This window comes from Syngnathoides biaculeatus, chromosome 16 (assembly GCF_019802595.1).
Source record: "Syngnathoides biaculeatus isolate LvHL_M chromosome 16, ASM1980259v1, whole genome shotgun sequence".
NCBI classification, from domain to species: Eukaryota; Metazoa; Chordata; class Actinopteri; order Syngnathiformes; family Syngnathidae; genus Syngnathoides; species Syngnathoides biaculeatus.
The window spans coordinates 10,762,281-10,783,677 of NC_084655.1; the positions used below are offsets into that span (position 1 = coordinate 10,762,281).

Here is a 21,397-nt window from a genome sequence, read left to right on the forward strand (position 1 = left end):
TTTTATGATGACGCTTCAGCACTTTATTAGTTCTTGTCCGAGAATGATCATGCCTTTGTAAAGGTCAATTTTGCATCAGGGCTTTTGAATAAAAAGTCTTTAATTGTCCAAAAATCTTTCTGGGATGTGTGTGTGTTCTGTTAAGAGCATGATGGAACAATCCAAATCTTGAATTATCACTGAAAAGGTAGTTGTGTATTCACATTTGTTCACAAAGTTTTTGCCACATTCCCAAATCATGATGCATTCTCAGTAATTGAGCATTTGAAATTGTCCATAGGTATCTGTGTGATATATTTGTATCAGCCCTACCTCACTGCGAAGTCAGTTTCAATCCACTCCATCATATGGATGGTTAACATTGCAAGTTCACATTTTTTTTTTTTTTTTTTTTTGGGGCCGGGGGGGGGCGTGAGGGTTTCAAATGACTGTCCAAATAATGATTGTTACAATGTAATGAGCAGTCTTTTGTATTTTTACCAACTCTAAATACATTAGCCATTTTTTACAGTTTCTAGTAGCAGAATGCATTGGATGAAAATGTGCTTATTTTGGTGTAGACATTTGAATATGATTGATGAGTTTGTAGTTTTAGCACACCCATCAAGCCAATGAGGTAAAAGTGAACAATGTTATGTAACCGGATGTATCATTTATTGAAGTAAGTTCTTTTGCAAAAACATGAAATGTTAATTTTTTTTTTTTTGAATACCATACCAAGTCAAAAGCAGGAGAGCACATGGCAAATGTGAACGATGCAGATGGCGGTTATATAAGTGCACCTGTGCTGCTTTTCACTGCCGTGAAGTCACACATCGCAATGTTGTCCATTCAGAGGATCGTGTCCCCTCATGAGGACCCTGTTGGCAGAAACGGCAACAAAAGGAAAAACCGCACCTGCTGGCCTCTGAATTCAGATAAACTCAAATAGTAAAATCGGCTTCACTTGCAAAAATGCTTAAAGCTGCATTTATATCCATCCACCTATTTTTATAGTGGATGTCCCCATTCCCATCACAGTTAATGTTGGACGAGAGACAGCTAATTGAAGAGCACACATGGATAACTATTCACACCCAAATTGACCCTCAAAATTAAGTCTTAAGTGAACCAACATGCATGATTTTTGGAATGTGAGAGTAAGCTGTGGTACCTGAAGAAAACCCACATTAGCACAACATGCACACTTCGCACAGGAAGTCCAGAGCCAAGATTCAAATCCCCCAACATTCACACACAAATATGTTGCGAGTGCGGAAACCAGTCCAGGAAGTACCCTGTGTCCTGCCCGTTGACAGCTGGGATAGGCTCCAGCACCCCCTCCCTGCAACCCATGTGAGGATAAGCGGCAAAAGAAGATGGATGGATAGTAATGTTGTGAAATAAATCAGTGGCTGGAAATCACTAGACTATCCATAATAGAAGCGGATGCAGATGATCATATGTAGTGCAAAAATGATAAATTAGTACAGATGTCAAGGACTGTAGAAATAATCAGAATGGCATGATGTGAAAATATTTTTCAACCAGCCAGACAAGTCTCGTATTGCATCCCAACAAGTGTCTCGTGTAATACGGAATCAAGTTTGTAGTGGAATTTCCAGCAATTTGCAGCTCATCTCTGTGAGCAGACGAGGGCGCGATGGCTGGCGGGCCGGGCAAGCGGATAAAGACCCCCACCCCCATCCCGTTTTATTGCATGTCTGCCTGCCACTTTGAAGTGGAGGAAATTAAATGGCGGCAAATCCCAAGCTGTACACGCCGCTGAGCACATTCCTTACATAAGGAAATTACTTTTCCATTTTTTTGCCTTTGGACCAATGGCTTTTCATCGATTGGCCATGTGAGTCACTGTGACTAACGGTGGCCAAATAGACTGCGTGTTCGGTGTCCTTTCAGCCGTGGATGATGACGCCGGCTGACGCGATGGCTGCCTTGCTACATGAAACCAAGTGAAGTGTGCGAAATAAAAGGAGATGTCATCTCCTGCCCCCTCGCTAATTTCCTCAGATCCGCACTAATGTGGCAGCCTAACACCAACATACTCATCGTGGATTATAAACTGCTTGTGATAGAGGCTCAGTCACCATCACAAGCTCATTGGGACTCATAATTGCTCAACTCGTGGCTACTTAAGTTTATACACGAGGAGAAAATGCCCTGATTAACCCTAAACTGGTCATTTTTATTTTATCAAATGCGACTCTTTCAGTCAATACGATATAATGTGTTCACTATCTAAAATAACGGGTGTGCTTTTCATGCAAATGGGTGACCATACACTTCAAGTTCTTTAAGACCATCCATCCGTCCATTTTCTGAGCCGCTTATCCTCACAAGAGTTGCAGGTGTACTGGAGGCTATCCCAGCTAAACTTGGGCAGGAGGTGAGATGCACCCTGCACTGGCCCAGCCAATCACAGGACAAACAAAAACCTTTTTCCTAATTATATGATTCTAAGGTGGTGCCCGTGGACCGAGGGCCTCTCCTGACCTCAACCCTACTGAGTGTCTATGGAACATCCTTGAAAAGAAAGAACTATGAAAGTGCGTGGCAGTATCGAATACTCTACTTCCAAATAGCAAATCTAAGAAGCAATTTATGCATCCTCGAATGAAATATGGGCAGAAGCCATCCATGGAGCATAAAAAACAGGTGTATGTGTTGGGGTCCATTGAAAACTAATCAACCAAACTAACTTTTTGCCCATAATTGCAAAAGATATGTTTCCTGCAAACACATCTTGATCTCATATTTTCTACAAGGGCTGTGAGGACTTCTTCCATCGTCTGTTCACAAATAGTTTTGTAAACTGTTTTCTAATCAAAAGACCTGTAGTTCAGATAAACCCGAAAAAATATGGATGTTGCGCCAATGGCTCAAAATGCACGACTCCAAACGAACTAATGCGCCTGAGGCAGATCTTGAACGCTTCCCCAGCAGCAGCAGCAGCAGCAGCTTCAGGCTAACTTGAGGAATTAAGAATTAAGGGCAGCGTAAACCCGTGTTGAGGGGAGGAGGAGTGTCGACGACCTGTGAGAGCTGATCACTCGGTACCGCTGCTGTGGCTGAGCAGCACTGACCTGCAGCTCCTCGCCGGACATACAACGGATCTGCGGCTCAAACACAAAGGTAGGATTTTTGAACAAAATTCACCTTTTTTTTTTTTTTTTTTTTTTTTTTTGGACCAATTAGATTTGAACACCGCTTTTGTCCTTGCAGATCTACTTCATGAGCAACTAACTTGCATTCGTCTCTGGGACTTCATGTGGAAGGAGTATTGCTTGCGTCCACGTTTGAATGACAAGGGGATAAGAACAAAATATTTTTTTTTACCCGCAATCATGAGTGGAAATAATTTCAGTGTGTGGAACTCAACGGACGAAGGCCACGCCTCTCCGTATTCCACGTCCTTAGAGGAGCCCCTGTACAAGCAATACAAGCCTGCAGCGAAGGAGCTGATCCCCTTGCCTAAGGCAGTTCTCTACTTGCTCATGGCGGCCCTGGTGGTGGTTGGCGTGGCGTATGCCATTATTGGGCATCTCATTAAGGATCTGGCCATTGACATCGCAGGTATGTTACCACACCAATCCAATGAAGGACAAGAACCTCAAACCACTATTTAACAAAACGGAATTTTATACCTGTAGTACATCATGTACAAGTTTGGGGGATATCAAATGTGTAATGTGTCTTGGCTCAAGTATTGAGAAACGCTGGTCTCCATTCAAAAAGTATACAATACTTAATGACCATTCTCATAATTACATTGCCAGTTTTTTTTTTAAACTGTACACAAACTGATATATATTCTTTCATCAAACATTTTCTTGGACTAAAAATAGGTATATGAACTGCAAATAGGAATCTTGACTGTGAATATTCAGAGTTGGTGCTGCTAACCAAATGCCAATACACAAAATAAACTTGAGCGCCAAAAGGCTTGAATGACCACAATTCCCTCATATCATGCGTTGAGTATACAGCGTGTCGCAAAAAAAAAAAAAAAAAATGTACAGCCACTTTCAATACCCATTCTACTTGAACGAGGAAATCATTGGCCTATTCAGGGATTAAATGTATGATTTATTTTCTGTCAACCTTTTAAAGTGTGTATCCATTTTGTGGGACAGCCTATATGTCCAAGACAATGGAGCAATCTGACCGAATGTTTGATAAGTGCTCACATGTCCAGTTTTTTTTTTTTTTTTTTTAAAAAGTGGCGGCCCAACGGTTTAATATGGGATTTTGTCTACAAGACCTGGAACTAGGATCATTTGGAGGACCTAATAAATTAATGTTTGGACTGGAAAAACTATTGTCTTAACTATATTTAGGGTGATATATCCTGATTGGGGGTGTTACCATTTTGAGTGCAACCACACACACAGAACCGGTACTATATACCGTATAAATGACACAAAATAAACAACCCCCCCCCCCCCCCCCACACACACACACACACACACCTTTTTACTTTTACTTTTGTCACTTTCGCCCCTGCCCTCCCTCCCCACAAATATCTGTATTTTTGTTAAAGCACAGTGCAAAAATACTTTTGCCACCTCTGTCCAGGACCCCTTTATTTACTTCTATCGTCTTGTCTATGCTGATCTGAATTTATTATCCCTCATGTGCAGACTGCATGTTAGGTCCACTTGGAAATGAGGACAAGGACCAGGACAACAACCCGCAGCGGCTGGGCAGTCACCCCCCACCACACCCGTTCGCCCACAATGCCTTCCACGTGTGGGACCAGGATGACGTAGTCATCCCTTTACCGCTGGACGAGAGCCCCGAGACGAGCCCGCTGTTGCTGGCTGGCATTCCCTACATCCCCTCTTTCTTCCCACACCTCCATAGCCCGACAAGTCAGAACTCTCCCGCCCTCCCTGACCCAGGAGACCAGAGTCTGCACTGAGGTCAATGATCACGACCATTGACAAGAAGTTTGTGCAAGGAGAGCTAATCAAATATACTTTGACATTCAACAACAAATTGTGGAGCGGACATACAGAGATACTGTATGTAATTCCTATTTGCATGCAATGTGTCAAAGCCTTGTGCAGACACACCAGAAGATCAAACCTCAGTGTTGTAAATCTGCAAAGGCTTCTGTGAATAATGCAGCATGACTCCAGACGACTCGTAAAAAAAAGCTTGAAAGCATGCAGTCAGTTAAGGAGAAGCCAAGGACAAATATGATTACCGGAGAAGATCATCGGATAATTTCTGTGTGCCTCAGCTTCGATGAGGTTGAAAAATACATACCATAATTGTACAGTGCATGTGACTTGTCAACCACGATGTCTTTATAAATGATAACTACTCATTGAAGTGTTCGTTGTTGCCATGTTATTCATCTTAAACAGACTACTCACAAAAATTTGGGGATGCGGTGTGTCGCGTCATGTCGTGCATAATTTTGAGGGTTTTCTCTCATTTTTTTGTAAAATACTCATTCATCTTCCATCCCGCTTATCCTCACTAGGGTTGCAGGAGTGTTGGAGCCTATCCCATCTAACTTCAGACAGAAGGCGGGGTACACCCTCAACTGGTTGCCAGCCAATCGCAGGGCACAAAGAAACAAAACAGCCATTCGCACCCACAATAACATCTTGGGGCAATTTAGAGTCACCCATTAATGCACATTGTTTTTGGATGTCGGAGAAAACCTACACAGGCATAGGGGAGAACATGCAAATGCCATACAAGTGGGTCCGGATATAAACGCTCTTAACAACTCACACCACTGTGCATTGAAACTATCCATCCATTTTCTTGGCCGCTTATCCTCACAAGGTTCGCGGGGAGTGCTGGAGCCTATCCCAGCCGTCAACGGGCAGGAGGCGGGGTACACCCTGAACTTTATTTGATTTAAGAATTTGAATTGTTTAAGCAAATATAAAGTGTTTCTAAAAGTATGGTAGAGGCTATTCCAGTGTACTATTTGTACAGTTGAATTTAATATGACCTGTCAACCTTTTAATGCACATGCCCAGTTGTTCAGTGTTTTAGTATCTTTTGCACAACTTGCTATTCACGAACAAACAATTTAATGGAAAATAAATCATACGTTTAATCCCTGATTGGGCCAATTGTTTCCTGGTTCAGGTAGAATTGGTATCTAAGGAGTAGTTTTCATCATTTTGGCATCATGTCAAATGATTGATCCACAATCCCACAGCATTGTGTGCGTTCACACAGGGAAGCGGCCACTGGGCTTAGTGTGTCGTGCGCAGGTTCAAAATCGACATCCACAAAGAAGGGAAATCACAAAGATATCAAATTGAATCATTTCGGAAACCAAATAACTGCTGTGCTGTTCATTTCCTTGTTAGAGAAAAGCAAACTATCAGTGCTGAAACGCTGAACAGTTGGATGTGTGCATTCAAAGTAGAGAAGGCCAAATTGGTTCATCTTAAAATTTCAAAATTTCTTTTTGTGATAACATATATTAATACTATTGTCAGAGTCAAAGTGTCATATTTTGAATCTCTGCACCGTTTGTGTCGCGCTCGTGAGTCTACTGGTCAGACGCTTGTGTTCATGCTTATCCCTGAATTCAGTCTGAGCGCCAGCCAGTCATTCAAACCTTCAGCGACCAGCTGGCCGTCTTACACACTTCACTAAAATGCTATTTGAAGTCGCCAAGGGATTAACTTTAAGGCAAAGACATTAAGGAGTTCCAGGGAGTCCACTTGTACAAAACAAGACTTAATCCTGGATCATTTTTCCTGCAAGGAACACACTTGAGATTTCCCCAGTTGGTGTGGAAGACCAAAAGTGTAAACACACGTGGACACAAGGGAAAAGTACACCTCAAGGAAACATTAAAGAAAAAAAAAAAACAAATAAGAATTATGGTGTTGAGAGTATAATAGTTTCCACTTTTCTGGGAGGATTTAAATGATGATGAAGATTACGAACGTAGGTTTGGTGTATGTGTGTGTGTGTGTGTGTGTGTGTGTGGGGGGGGGGATTAAGTGGTTTAACGACACGTGTGCCAAAAAATGTCAGAAAAACATGTATGATCGTAAAGAATGATGAAACAAAACTCACATTTTGGGTCATACTAATCATAGCTGGCAATTTCTACACAAAAACCGCTAAGTAGGGTATCAACTAACCAAAACAATATGACAGCAATTCAAAAGAACATTATGGAAAATTGATTGACTGCTTGTATGCAAATGGTGGGGTCTCCAGAGGGCCTGGTCAGGTGTAATATTGACTAAACATTTTGTTTTTTAATCTGTTTCTGAAAAAGTGTGTCTATGAGAGAGCTGTTCTACACTTTCGTAACTGTGGGGGTAGTAACTGCCCCCCACACAGTCTTTCCCCACTTCTTACATGAGCAAGAGTAGAGCAGGGTTTTCAAACATTTTTGGTCCAGGGGAGAAACTTTTCTAATGACCCCCCTCATAAACGGCAATTCAACATTGGCACCACTAAGTGCCATGCGAAAGAGTTACTGTATTGAAAATTGTAATCTAAATATTCCTGAATGTTTAACAAAATGAATTTGAATTAAATTCAATATTTATTCATTTAGCATCTGTGTTCATGTCGCACTAGTTGCGATATGCAGGTATTTATTGACGAGATATTTTGAACAGAGTACGGGTCACGGACACCAGTTAGCTGCATGATATTGTCAACATATTGGAAATAGTATGATGCAGTACTGCTCATAAAATACAACCACAGTGATGAACAGAGTGAGTGGTTCAAATCATCTCTGCACCCAGTGGGTTGATGAAATTCTAAAAGACAATCTTAAGCCATCACTGCAATTGTAAGTCGTAGACATATGCATCACGACACACACCCATAAAAGTGTATAAAAGATGATTCTCAACCATCTTAGCAGCTAAGATGTATACTGTTATGAACAATAACTGATAAAGTAACTTAAGCAGGTAGCGCAAGTTCACATTACAAACTTCAATTAGGTACACAAGTACACAAAGACTTTTTGATTTCATTAGTCGGACGAGGCACAATCTCTCCTAAAAGTCTCCATCAGAGTAGTGCAGGTGTTTATTTTATCTTTCAAAAAGCAAACACAGATTTTCCTGTACAGTTGAGTTGTTTTTACAACAGAGAATGCCATTGGTTCCTAGACTGATGTCATGAATTATTTCAAGAGTGTATACAACAGCCTCTCTCATGATTTTAAAATGCCATTAAATATAATTATGCTTAATTACGGCTATGGTGACAAGGTGGGTCCGTCGTTTAAAAAAAAAAAAAAAAAAAAAAGTCTGTACCAAACTCAGGAGTCCAGTCGACAAATGGGGCTGTCATAGACCATTTGTAGGTTGACCTTGTGTCCCACCAGCTCTCTGATGTTGTTTATGCCATATTTAATCATGGTAGGTCTGTGGAACATAGCGAAAGTCTGAGTGAGCGACAGTTCATAGATGAAGAGGGCACAGCTAAAACTAGGAGACTTGCTCTGTGCATATGAACAATGAAGACACGGTGCATTTATCTCAAACCTGTATAATAACCACAACATATAATGTATTTTTTGCACTATAAGGCGCACCTTCAATGAACGGCCTATTTTAAATCTCTTTTCTATATATAAGGCGCACCGCATTATAAGGCGCATAGAATAGACGCTACAGTAGAGGCAGGGGTCACGTTATGCATCCATTAGATGGCGCTTCACCAAAGGCTCAATATTGATCCAAATATAAAGCGCAACAGATTATAAGACGCACCATTGGCTTTTGAGAAAATTAAAGGCTTTTAAGTGCGCCTTACAGTGCGAAAAATACGGTATGTTAAAACATTATCAGAAATTAGAAAACAATTGAACTCATTTAATTCACTTTAAATGTATCCCGATTGGATGAATCAATCATTCTAAAATCTGCAGGTTCCAAAACAGAAATACCACAAAGGACTCCTGTGTGCTTCATTTATTTGCTTACCTTTCCAAAGACAGCCCCCATGCAATAACAGACACGTCCTCAGGAAGACCCATAGGCAGCAGCATCTCTGGTCGGAAGACCCCGGAGTTCCCCACTTCCACCCATTTTTTCAGTCCTGTGCGTACAGAAAAGCATCAGTCGCCAATTAATGCATGTTTTGGGGATGTCGGAGGAAACCGGAGTGCCCGGAGAAAACCCACTTGGGCGCGGCGAGAACATATCAAAATATGACTAGTAATTTTGGGCTTAATTATAATAGTAGAAATTTAAATAAGTAGCGATGGGGGTTGGTCAAGACAAAGATAGACACCTTCATGATAGCTGAACACCTCCATACTGGGCTCTGTGTAGGGGTTGTAGGCAGGCTTGAAACGTAGTTTAGTAATTCCTAGGGAAAAAAAATTAAAATAAAAAAATTAAAGTGACAAAGTGTGAGAAATCTCACACACCCGCTACTTAGCAACATGAAAAATCTAGATACATATTTACACCATGATGACTACTATAATGTCCTTGCAAGTCATCAATGCATTTCTCACCCATTTATTGAACGCAGGGAAAACAGGAAAACGCAAGCACAACGAGCACACTCACACGCGGTCGACTGTCGACCACAGCTCATGCCCAGACACACACAGGCGCACTGACGGCACACGCCAACCCCATAAGACCCCACCCTTTTTAAGGCAATACTGTGTCTACACATTTTATGCTTGCAATCAATTGTTCAATACATTTACAATGTGTTTAGGAAGTCAGTTTTATTAAGTTCAGGGAAGGTCTTATATCCTGAGACAACAGACGCAGAATGAACACGCTAATCTTTATGCGTCAGAGACCCCGGACGCACATCTAACGATATCCCCGATATTGTACATTATTTCTCTCAATATCGCAAATTTCACCTACAGCGCACTGATCTCGACCTTATACCTGAACTAAATTGAGGTTAATTGTATTCCTCTTTAATGTACTTTCCATTGCACAAGGCAGACACCATTACTGTACATACAATCAGAAAATCTTCATTATGAACCAGATTTACAAAAGGTGTGCAGGCACCAAAACAGGCACACATTTGATTGCACACACAAACTGATGTTGAAGCTGATGTATTAACGCGGCCAGGATTTTATTTGGTAAAAAGGCAATGGCAGGTGCTAGCTTCCTTAATTATAAAAGATTTTTTTTCTACAATATATATATATATATATATATATATATATATATATATATATATATAATATATATATATATAGTAATGCAGCCCTATGGGGGCACAAACCAGTGCAATCTGTAGGCCGGTCCCAAGCCCGGATAAATGCAGAGGGTTGCGTCAGGAAGGGCATCCGGCGTAAAAACTGTGCCAAACAAATATGAGCGTTCATCTAAAGAATCCCATACCGGATCGGTCGTGGCCCGGGTTAACAACGCCCGCCCCCGGCACTGCTAACCTGCAGGGCGTCGGTGGAAATTCAGCTACTGTGGGTCGAAGACAAAGAAGAGGAGGAAACCGGATCCAGCGTCAGAAGAAAAAGAGGAATGCACAGAACCTACAACTGAGTGTAGGGACTTTGAATGTTGGGACTATGACAGGAAAAGCACAGGAGTTGGTTGACATGATGATTAGGAGAAAGGTTGATATTCTGTGCATCCAAGAGCGCAGGTGGAAAGGTAGTAAGGCTAGAAGTTTGGGAGCAGGGTTTAAATTATTCTACCACGGAGTAGATGGGAAGAGAAATGGAGTAGGGGTTATTTTAAAGGAAGAGCTGGCTAAGAATGTCTTGGAGGTGAAAAGAGTATCAGATCGAGTGATGAGACTAAAATTTGAAATTGAGGGTGTTATGTATAATGTGGTTAGCGGCTATGCACCACAGGTAGGATGTGACCTAGAGTTGAAAGAGAAATTCTGGAAGGAACTAGATGAAGTAGTTCTGAGCATCCCAGACAGCGAGAGAGTTGTGATTGGTGCAGATTGTAATGGACATATTGGTAAAGGAAACAGGGGCGATGAAAAAGTGATGGGTAAGTACGGCATCCAGGAAAGGAACTTTGAAGGGCAGATGGTGGTGGACTTTGCAAAAAGGATGGAGATGGCTGTAGTGAACACTTATTTCCAGAAGAGGGAGGAACATATAGTGACCTACAAGAGCGGAGGTAGAACCACGCAGGTAGATTATATTTTGTGCAGACGATGTAATCTGAAGGAGGTTACTGACTGTAAAGTAGTGGTAGGGGAGAGTGTAGCTCGACAGCATAGGATGGTAGTATGTAGGATGATTCTGGTGGTGGGTAGGAAGATTAAGAAGACAAAGGTAGAGCAGAGAACCATGTGGTGGAAGCTGAAAAAGGAAGAATGTTGTGCAGCCTTCCGGAAAGAGGTGAGACAGGCTCTCGATGGACAACCGAAGCTCCCGCAAGACTGGACGACGACAGCCAAGGTGATCAGAGAGACAGGCAGGAGAGTACTTGGTGTGTCATCTGGTAGGAAAGGGGAGAAGGAGACTTGGTGGTGGAATCCCAAAATACAGGGAGTAATACAAGGAAAGAGATTAGCGAAGAAGAAGTGGGATACTGAGAGGACTGAGGAGAGGCAAAAGGAGTACATCGAGATGCGACGTAGGGCAAAGGTAGAGGTGGTAAAGGCTAAACAAGAGGCATATGAAGACATGTACACCAGGTTGGACACGAAAGAAGGAGAAAAGGATCTCTACAGGTTGGCCAGACAGAGGGATAGAGATGGGAAGGATGTGCAGCAGGTCAGGGTGATTAAGGATAGAGATGGAAATGTGTTGACTGGTGCCGGTAGTGTACTAAATAGATGGAAAGAATACTTTGAGAAGTTGATGAATGAAGAAAATGAGAGAGAAGGAAGAGTTGAAGAGGCAAGAGTGAAGGACCAGGAAGTGGAAATGATTACTAAGGGGGAAGTCAGAAAGGCACTACAAAGGATGAAAACTGGAAAGGCAGTTGGTCCTGATGACATACCGGTAGAGGTATGGAAGCAATTTGGAGAGATGGCTGTGGAGTTTTTGACCAACTTATTCAACAGAATACTTGCGGGCGAAAAGATGCCTGAAGAATGGAGGAAAAGTGTTCTAGTTCCCATTTTTAAGAACAAAGGGGATGTTCAGAGCTGTGGGAACTATAGAGGAATAAAGTTGATGAGCCACACAATGAAGCTATGGGAAAGAGTAGTGGAGGCTAGACTCAGGACAGAAGTAAGTATCTGCGAGCAACAGTATGGTTTCATGCCTAGAAAGAGTACCACAGATGCATTATTTGCCTTGAGGATGCTCGTGGAAAAGTACAGAGAAGGTCAGAAGGAGCTACATTGCGTCTTTGTGGATCTAGAGAAAGCCTATGACAGAGTACCAAGAGAGGAACTGTGGTACTGCATGCGTAAGTCTGGTGTGGCAGAGAAGTATGTTAAAATAGTACAGGACATGTATGATGGCAGCACAACAATGGTGAGGTGTGCCTTAGGTGTGACAGAGGAATTTAAGGTGGAGGTGGGACTGCATCAGGGATCAGCTCTGAGCCCCTTCCTGTTTGCAGTGGTAATGGATAGGCTGACAGATGAGGTTAGACTGGAATCCCCTTGGACCATGATGTTCGCAGATGATATTGTCATGTGCAGTGAAAGCAGGGAGCATGCAGAGGAACAATTGGAAAGATGGAGACATGCACTGGAAAGGAGAGGATTGAAGATTAGCCGAAGTAAAACAGAATATATGTGCGTGAATGAGAGAAGTGGAGGGGGAAGAGTGAGGCTACAGGGAGAAGAGATAGCGAGGGTCGACGACTTCAAATACTTGGGGTCAACAATACAGAGCAATGGAGAGTGTGGTCAGGAAGTGAAGAAACGGGTCCAAGCAGGTTGGAACAGCTGGCGAAAGGTGTCTGGTGTGTTATGTGACAGAAGAGTGTCTGCTAGGATGAAGGGCAAAGTTTACAAAACAGTGGTGAGGCCGGCCATGATGTACGGATTAGAGACGGTGGCACTGAAGAAACAACAGGAATCTGAACTGGAGGTGGCAGAAATGAAGATGTTGAGGTTCTCGCTCGGAGTGACCAGGTTGGATAGGATTAGAAATGAGCTCATTAGAGGGACAGCCAAAGCTGGATGTTTTGGAGACAAGATTCGAGAGAGCAGACTTCGATGGTTTGGACATGTTCAGAGGCGAGAGAGTGAGTATATTGGTAGAAGGATGCTGAGGATGGAGCTCCCAGGCAAAAGAGCGAGAGGAAGACCAAAGAGAAGGTTTATGGATGTGGTGAGGGAAGACATGAGGGCAGTTGGGGTTAGAGAGGAAGATGCAGGAGATAGGCTAAGATGGCAAAAGATGACACGCTGTGGCGACCCCTAACGGGACAAGCCGAAAGGAAAAGAAGAAGAAGAAGAAGATATATATATATATAGTAAGTTTGTTTACCTCTGCCACAAATTGTATTACTTCAAACTTCAAATTTTGTAAATGCAGTGCTCTCCCGAATTTTGCATTGTGAAACCCATTGCAGGTACCTAAAGGGCAAAATGTTTTTGTTTTTTTTTTTAAAATACAACAGTCTCCACTACTTTAGAATAATCCAATCCAACATTAACACACAATTTCTCAGCCTCTTTATGTGTTCCTAAAAGCCTCTTTCTATACTGTAACTGCTGGGACTATATTTGTCACGAACCAGCTGTTGTCCTTCAATTCAACTATGCCATCAATTGAATCAATTTCAATTTAATCCGTACATTCTAACCTAGTTTGGTGAAGAACTGATGCAGAACACCCATGAGGTCCCCCAATGTAAGTCCATAGTCGGCGACCACACCCTCAATCTGGTGAAACTCGGCCAGATGGGTGGCGTCTAATGTCTCATTCCTGAACACCCGGTCGATGGAGAAGTATTTGACAGGGGTGAACTTTTCCTGTTTCAGAAGAGACACAATCAGTCCTCATTACGAGAGTGCCATCACATTGTTATTCATACTCTATGTGACCAATGAGCATGCTGAGTTAGGTACTACTTAAAACTATCTCTGCTTGTCACAGAAGGCTTTCCAGGAAATGCTGGAACCTGAGTGCAAGGATTGCTCCAGTTTAGCTGCCAAGAGCTTAAGCGAGTTCAGATGTGACATAGGTGGTTTGCAGGTTAAATCTGAGGCAGCGCTAGTGCAAAAGCTGTCTCTATATTCTTCCACAAAGAGAAGCATATGCAGACTGAAGTGCTGACAGGTATTGTGCACCTCCTGACAAATTGAAATCAAAACAGTTAACAATTCAAGCATGTGCAACTTACCTGTTGTGCAAGTTTATACAGCATGCGTGCGCTGACAGCTGTGGTGTGCGTGCGGAGGATATTCTTCTTGGCCTCCTCAATCTTCCAGTCACATTTGTACCTGAGGAGCGTTCATGGAGACAGCACAGAAGAAGAAAAGTTAGCATTGCTGCCTCCCTCCAGGAAAGTGTAGCTGTGCATTTAAAAAAAAAAAAAAAAAAAAAAAAAGTCAAATTCCATATAATAGGTTCCATTTCAATTATGGATGAATGAAGTAAGTAAGTAAGTAAGTATCCATCTTATCTAATGTATACTATACAATATTGCCAAAATTATTCGCTCACCTGCCTTGACCCACATTGAACTTAACTCAAATTACCGCTTTAATTCATCCTGAAGCTGTTGTATTGGGTTGAGCTCCAGACTGTGAAGGGCAGTAAAAAGTTCATCCAAACCACTCTCTTTCTCTCATGCATGTTTTTATGGAATTTGCATTCCACACTAGTGCACACGTTGTCACATTGAAACAGGAAGGGACCATCCCCGTACTGTTCTGACAAAGCCCAAAATATTGGCACCTTAGTTCCTGTGAAAATAAGTCTGAATACTTCAGCAAATGAAGAGATTTGGAACACTTCCATTTTTCCCTTCCATGTTCGAACCTATGGTTTAAGAATGGATGGAATGTCATTTAAGATCATATGCAAGGCAAGGCAGGTGATCAAATACTTTTGGTAATGTGATGCATCTATTTCCATACAATTAAAATTCTATCACAGATCTGCACATTCTACTCCAGATCACCATCACATGAAAAAAAAAAAGTTTGTTCTTCACCCTTGTGAACCAAAGCCACCCTCTGAGTGGACCCTCTTCACTCTCTCCAAGTAGTCCTGCGGTAACTCAAGGGCAAGAGCAGGATCTGAAAGTTTTGGGGTACAATGACTCTTGACGCAAAAATAATCATGACCGTTTACTGGGAGACACAAAACACTACACAATAAGACTCACCGGACAGGAAGAAGGTGTCGTGCTGGTCTCGAGCTGGGTGCTGCTGCGGCTGAAAAAGCGAGTCGAAGTTCCAGAAAGAACTCTCTATGAAGTTGTTGGTTGGCATTTCCGTAAAACTGAAAACACAAAAGTGTTCAACCTGTAAGTGCTTGAGTATATTTCTTGGATTACTTATTAATAAAGAACTCACCCCATCTCCAGGAAGATCTGTCTGAACTGCGTTCGCACTTTCATCAGTGGATGCAGGTGGCCACAGTCTGGAGCCACACCCAAGGCATCAAAGTTGTATGGTTTGAAATTTTTTTCTTTCCAACTCCCGCTGTGATGCATCACATACATTACTTTAGAAATTAGACAAATGTAGAGATGTCATCATATGGTTTAATAAACAAATACATCGGTAACAATAATCAGTCTTCTAAATTGTATTGCAAAAGGTAATAGTATTAGTTACATTCTAACGACGACGTATTATTGTGGTACACTTGGGGTTGCGTAGAAAACCTAAATACAGAATTTTCTCAACTATAAGGCGTACTTAAATGTCTTGAATTTTCTCCAAAACGGACAGGCCGCCTTGTAATGCGGAGCGCCTTATACGTGATCCGTTGTCCAAAATTTGTAACCGACTGGAAGCATTTCCTGCTGACACGCCAGTTATTTAAAGGAAAAGCGGACCTGTGAGAGGACAGCATGTGGAAGTTACAGAAGAAAGTGTGGGCGTGGAGAGGACGCTAAATGCCTGCCCCCCAGAAGGTACATAATTCCAGTATGTGTTTTGTGCTAGACAACATAGCTTTGCCTAAGGTCCCCCAAAAATGGCACCAAGAAAGAGATATGCTTACAAAGAACACACAGCCCCCGTAAATAAACAAGCCCAGCTAATGAACTCGGAGCTGGCTGTTATACTGGGCGCCTACAAAGCGAGGTGGCCCAAATTGGATGAACAACATGAGCAATGGATTGATTAATTAAAGAACAGACGATCGCCATGAAAAAAAAAAAAAAAAAAAACAAGGAACCAACTTCATTCCCTGGACATCGCCGTGAACAAAATAAAAGTGATGTTGGGAGCGATGGATGACGAATGTCGAAGACAACGTTACTAAGAGGCAGCCCCGGGTGAGTTAGGCCTCAATTTCTGAAAGGATTGTTGTGAATGCTTGGGCTAACGTGTCTGCTTCCAGTTGAGGAAGTAGGAAAACGAGCATTGCCAAGTTGAGAAGACCAAGCTGAATTTCCGTGGAAACAAAAGGAGGTGGCCCCAGTTGGAAGAACAACATGAGCAATGGATTAATTAACAAAGAACAAACAATGGCTGTGGAAGAAAAACAACAAAGCAACTTCATTTGCTTGACATCGACGTCGACATTGACAGGGTAAGCAAAGTGAAGTTGCGAGCGGCGTGGGATATACCATATACGCAGTGATTTCGGTTGTACTTTATTCACGTATTTAATAATGGAGCATTTCTATAAAGCGATATAGCTTAAGGCATACGGTAGCACGCATGCACGCTGTGTAAAAAGGCACCTGTAGAAAACTTCGAGTTCGGTTGTACTTTAATGAAGTATTTAACATTGTAAACAGTGAACTTGCTTGTACTTTGTTGAAGTATTTAAAAAGCAAACATACACGCTACCGTACAGTTTCGTCTAGTATCTCTATACAGCTATACTGTGTAGCTACATAGTTAAATACTTAAAAGTACAACTGAACTCACGATTTACACTGATAAATATGTCAGTTAAGTATGTACCACTGAACTCAGTTTCCTTTCCGGTACCTTTTTAAATAGTGTGCATGGATGCTCACGTATGCTTTAAGCTAATGTTGCTGTATAGCTATATCCTTTGCGACGCAAAACGTGAATGTGAATAATGTTTTAAGTGCATGTTTTGTGTCAATTATTTCTTCGCTCAACCTTTTGCTGTCTACTGGTTGTGCTGTTCTGTTTACTGTGGTGTAAAGATTTTGTTTTGGTGTGAAACTGTGGGTGAAGATGGTGTGTGGACTCATGACTCGCTTCCACCCCTTGTTCTTCTGCTTACAAAAATAAAGGTGCAATTGTGCCTCACTATCTCGCGAGCACCACCCTGCCTGCGCGTAATAAAATGGTGCGCCTTCTACGAGTGTCAAATACTGGAATTGCACTCGCATCAGAGGATGCGCATTATAGCAGTGAAAATACGGTAATTACTACTAAAGTTTACACTGAATTCTGAAGCCCTTTTGCGCTTGCTAACTATCGGATCATATGCTCCTCTTAATTTCAACACCTAATTCATGAACCAACTAAATGAACAAATTCAGGTTCAATTTCAGTCTTTATGGATTTGTACCACCCTGCCTTTAGGACAAAGCCCTCAACTTTGGACCTGTCCCCTTTACTGGGCGTTCAATTATCTACGTCTTTTGCCTGAAACCCTGCATACGTCACTGACTGACAGAGGAGAGCAGACAAGACGAACTTTAGGGTTTTGCTCAAAAATCATTTTAACAGAATGTGGACTCACTTGGCAATCATCTCAGGGGTGAGCTCCGTCTCCTGTTTGGTGACTGTGGTGGTGAAGGAGTTGCCTTTTGTGATCCAGTAGGACTTAACCGTCCTGAACACATTCATAAAAATGAATAATTTTAATCACAGTTTATTCAGAATAATCGTGATTAATACTGGTTTATCTTCAAATAAAATAAATTTTTTTTAAAGACGGGTCAGAATTTAGAATCATAAACCCACTTGTTTTTTGCTGAATAACCTTGACTATTAAAAAAACACGATATAAACCACACGGTTATTTAATAAGCGCAACATTTAAAAATAATTTAAAACAGAGCTGAGTGTAGAAACAAGTATGTAATTTAATAATTGGATTGGATAATTGGCTGGATAATCTAACTGGATGGACAACAATATTTACACAACTATACCTATTATTTTTCCTTTAGCTACATTAGTATTATGGTTTCCCCTTATGAGCAAAAATATGGACAGTGTGTCAAAAACATGCCCCCTAGTGCCACCCACTGGTACATAAGAATACATACGGAACTTACACCTCAACTAGAAGTTTCCGCTTCTTCAGTTCATTTTTGTCTTTCTCTTCCAAGTTTGAAGAAATGCCTTCCTGAACGAGCAGAAGCTTCTCTCTAACCTGGTCGTCTACGTTCTCCACCTGTGGACTCAAACAAAACACAAATGCGGTACATAAATCTTCTCCGACTGAAAAGGATCAAACATTACATTTCCTTTTAAAAGGAAACCATACAGTTCTGAATATCCTGGGCCCGCCTTCATGGCCTTTGTCCAGCCGGATCCACTTGTTGGACATGGCCTTGCTGAAGCCAATCTTTCCAAAGGACAATTTCTACACACAGATACAAAAACGTTCAAACTCAGATGTCACTGCGCATACTGTGGTTGACATATCAATCACCTATTATTTGAGCAGTTGAATTTTTAATGATATGAGTAACTCTGTCAACTTTACCATGAGGTCACTTTGGGTCAGCCCCTCCAACGGGACAGAGTTGAAGACCCGGGCTTCCTGGCTGCCTTGCTCGGCAATCTCATTGCCCTCTTTGGTTAGCTCCCAATGTTTGGAGGAGCGTAACTCAGCTGAGATTATCTATAGAGGACAGACAACACACAATACGCCATTATTATTTCTATGGCAGTGACATATCTAAGTTAAGTAGCAGATAAGACACTTTGGGAGCTTGTGAAAGGATTTTTTTTTTTTTTTGACAATCGCAGATTTGGATTCGTTACCTAAAACTATACAGTAAAGCCTCGGTTCTCGAACAATCCCCGTTTTCGAACGAAAATTTCGAGATTTTTTTGCTTCTGTGTTTGAACGAAAATCGGTACTCGCACGCCCCCGTATTGTGGATGGCCAGACCAGCTGGCCCACAACGGCTTTGTTATGAATTCCCATGCCGCCGAAAAAAACCCGGAAATAATATATTGCTCGCGGCAAGACCAGCTGGCCCACGACATGCTTTGTTGTGAATTCCCACCATTTTTTTTCTCTTAAAGTCTTTATATTAATTCTCTGTCGTACCTTTGTGTAGAACACATAACTTATTCATTTCTTGTTGCCTCAAGTATTTAATTGAAAACGCTACGCGTTACGAAATTATCCGAGCAAACTTTATAGTGTCTCTTTGTTGGATCAGGAAGAAATCCTGCTCGGTTGATCCTCGACAACTTTCTGTTGACAGTCGCTTAATTTTACTTCCCTGGATGACAACGATCTTTGGAATATCATAATACTACCCATTTGTTTGCCCAGATTCAGCGCGGTTCGTATAGCCCCAAACTAGGCATGAGTGGCCCATAGGGCGAAAGGGGCTTGCTTGCTTTGTTGACATAGACGCTAACTTGCTTCAGACACTCAAAATGGCGGACAAGGCACTCCTGGGACTGTGATGACGTCATCGGAAACCTATCCATTCTGGGTAGCCACAACTGAGCATCCTCTTCCATCGTTCCTGTCCTCTGAATCTTCTGTTCCACTGTGCCAACTCAGCAACACATCTAATAATCTCATTTACATCTATGCTGGCAGCGCCGATTCCAGCATCCTTCTACCACTGGTCCTCCTCTGCCTACGTCCCGAACATCTCAATCCGGCCACTCTAGATTTGTTTACAAACCTTTCTATCTGTACCTTTGATGAGCTCATTCCTGATCCTGCACACCCTCGTCACTACCAAAGAGAATCTCAGACCTAACGCCTTCTCCTCTGCCTCCTTCAGCTCTTTTTCCAGTCTTCTTCAAATGATTTATTTTCATTCCATCACAGATGTATTCATGTTTGAGAAAGTATACATTTCAGAAAATCATGCCCTTACAGTACGTCTTGGAGAGGGGGGGGGGGGGGTTGTAGTACCACAGATCCAAGGGTACACTATAGACTGGGCATCAGTCAATTCCAGGGAACACAGAGATGAACAACCATTCATACTCACACCTATTGACAGTTTAGATTCAGATATTAATGTAATATATTCTTGGAAAGTGTTAAGAACGTGGAGTGCCTAGGCGGGGACAAAAAACAAAACAAAACATGAGCACAGGTAGAATATGCAAACTCACATGGATACTAGAGCTGAAATTCAAACTCAGAACCTCAGAAAGGAGAGCCAGACATGGTAAACAATTTCACAACTGATCCCCAAAAATAACAATTGACTTGCATTTTTCTGTGCTCGAGGCAATGTAGTAAACATTCGAATAGTAGCAATAATAATAATAATAACAATAGCATAAAGTATTCTGCCTGTGTGTCTATAATTACTTTGTCACTTGGTTTAAGATGAAGAACGTTAACGGTCTTGTTAGAGTATGAAATCAGCTTTACAAGCAAGTACACTGAGTTAAGAGGTTTATCGACCGTTTGTTCCCTTCCAATGCACGTACGTGGCGTTGCTCTTGACAAAAAGTGGCTGCTGGGTGAGGATGCATTTGTAAGTTTGGAAGAGACATTTGACGACCATTAAATATAATGCACCTATCATATTTTATTCTGTATTCTCCTCTCTTAATTTACGCTTAAATGGTTTACAGTAATTTAATTCACATAATTTGCACTCGCATAGATTTAGAAGTACTGAATTCAGTACAGCGTACAACTACGCTGTAGTTTCACGTGGCTTTAACACAGCCAAATTTATATTTAAAATTCTAGGTGACTTAATATTTGTTTCAAACGCCGTAAACATGATTGCGAACCACATAGCACACATTAAACCAGACTGACAACAACATAAACCTCATTGCATCAGTCACATTAGCGACAGCCTGACTTCCGCTACAATTAAAACCCGGAAAACTCACTTCACCGAGAGATTGTAGACTCTTCACGGCACCCACGATGACCTGGTGGTCAACACCGAGGCTGCGTGCCACGTTCAGGCTTTCCACGCCGTCGTCGGCCTTCTCAATGCGCTGAAGAAGCGCCTCTACTACACGCGTGTCCGCCATAACCGGTTGAACGCTGAATCCTAAGACAGGAAATGACGTAGATTTACAAATGGCAACGCAATTTTTTAACCTTTTATATACCCGCGTTTTAAATCTCTTCCGTAAACTAGAATGTTGAGTAAATTGAAATTGATTTAAGTGATGCCATAGTTGAATTGTAGGACCACCGATTTAAGAA

General features: G+C 41.8%; 1 protein-coding gene across 1 annotated transcript; it reads right to left on the minus strand.

The window, feature by feature from the left end:
* Positions 1-8,025: 8,025 nt before the first annotated feature.
* Positions 8,026-21,278, minus strand: farsa (phenylalanyl-tRNA synthetase subunit alpha). The gene is made up of 13 exons (XM_061845589.1): positions 21,073-21,278; positions 18,722-18,859; positions 18,500-18,598; positions 18,288-18,406; positions 17,747-17,839; positions 15,421-15,549; positions 15,231-15,346; positions 15,057-15,141; positions 14,241-14,340; positions 13,701-13,869; positions 9,256-9,333; positions 8,946-9,060; positions 8,026-8,384 (listed from the first exon to the last, which is right to left on the minus strand). The coding sequence occupies exons 1-13, from the start codon at positions 21,217-21,219 to the stop codon at positions 8,279-8,281; spliced, it is 1,494 nt and encodes a 497-aa protein (XP_061701573.1). The 5' UTR covers positions 21,220-21,278; the 3' UTR covers positions 8,026-8,278.
* Positions 21,279-21,397: the final 119 nt, after the last annotated feature.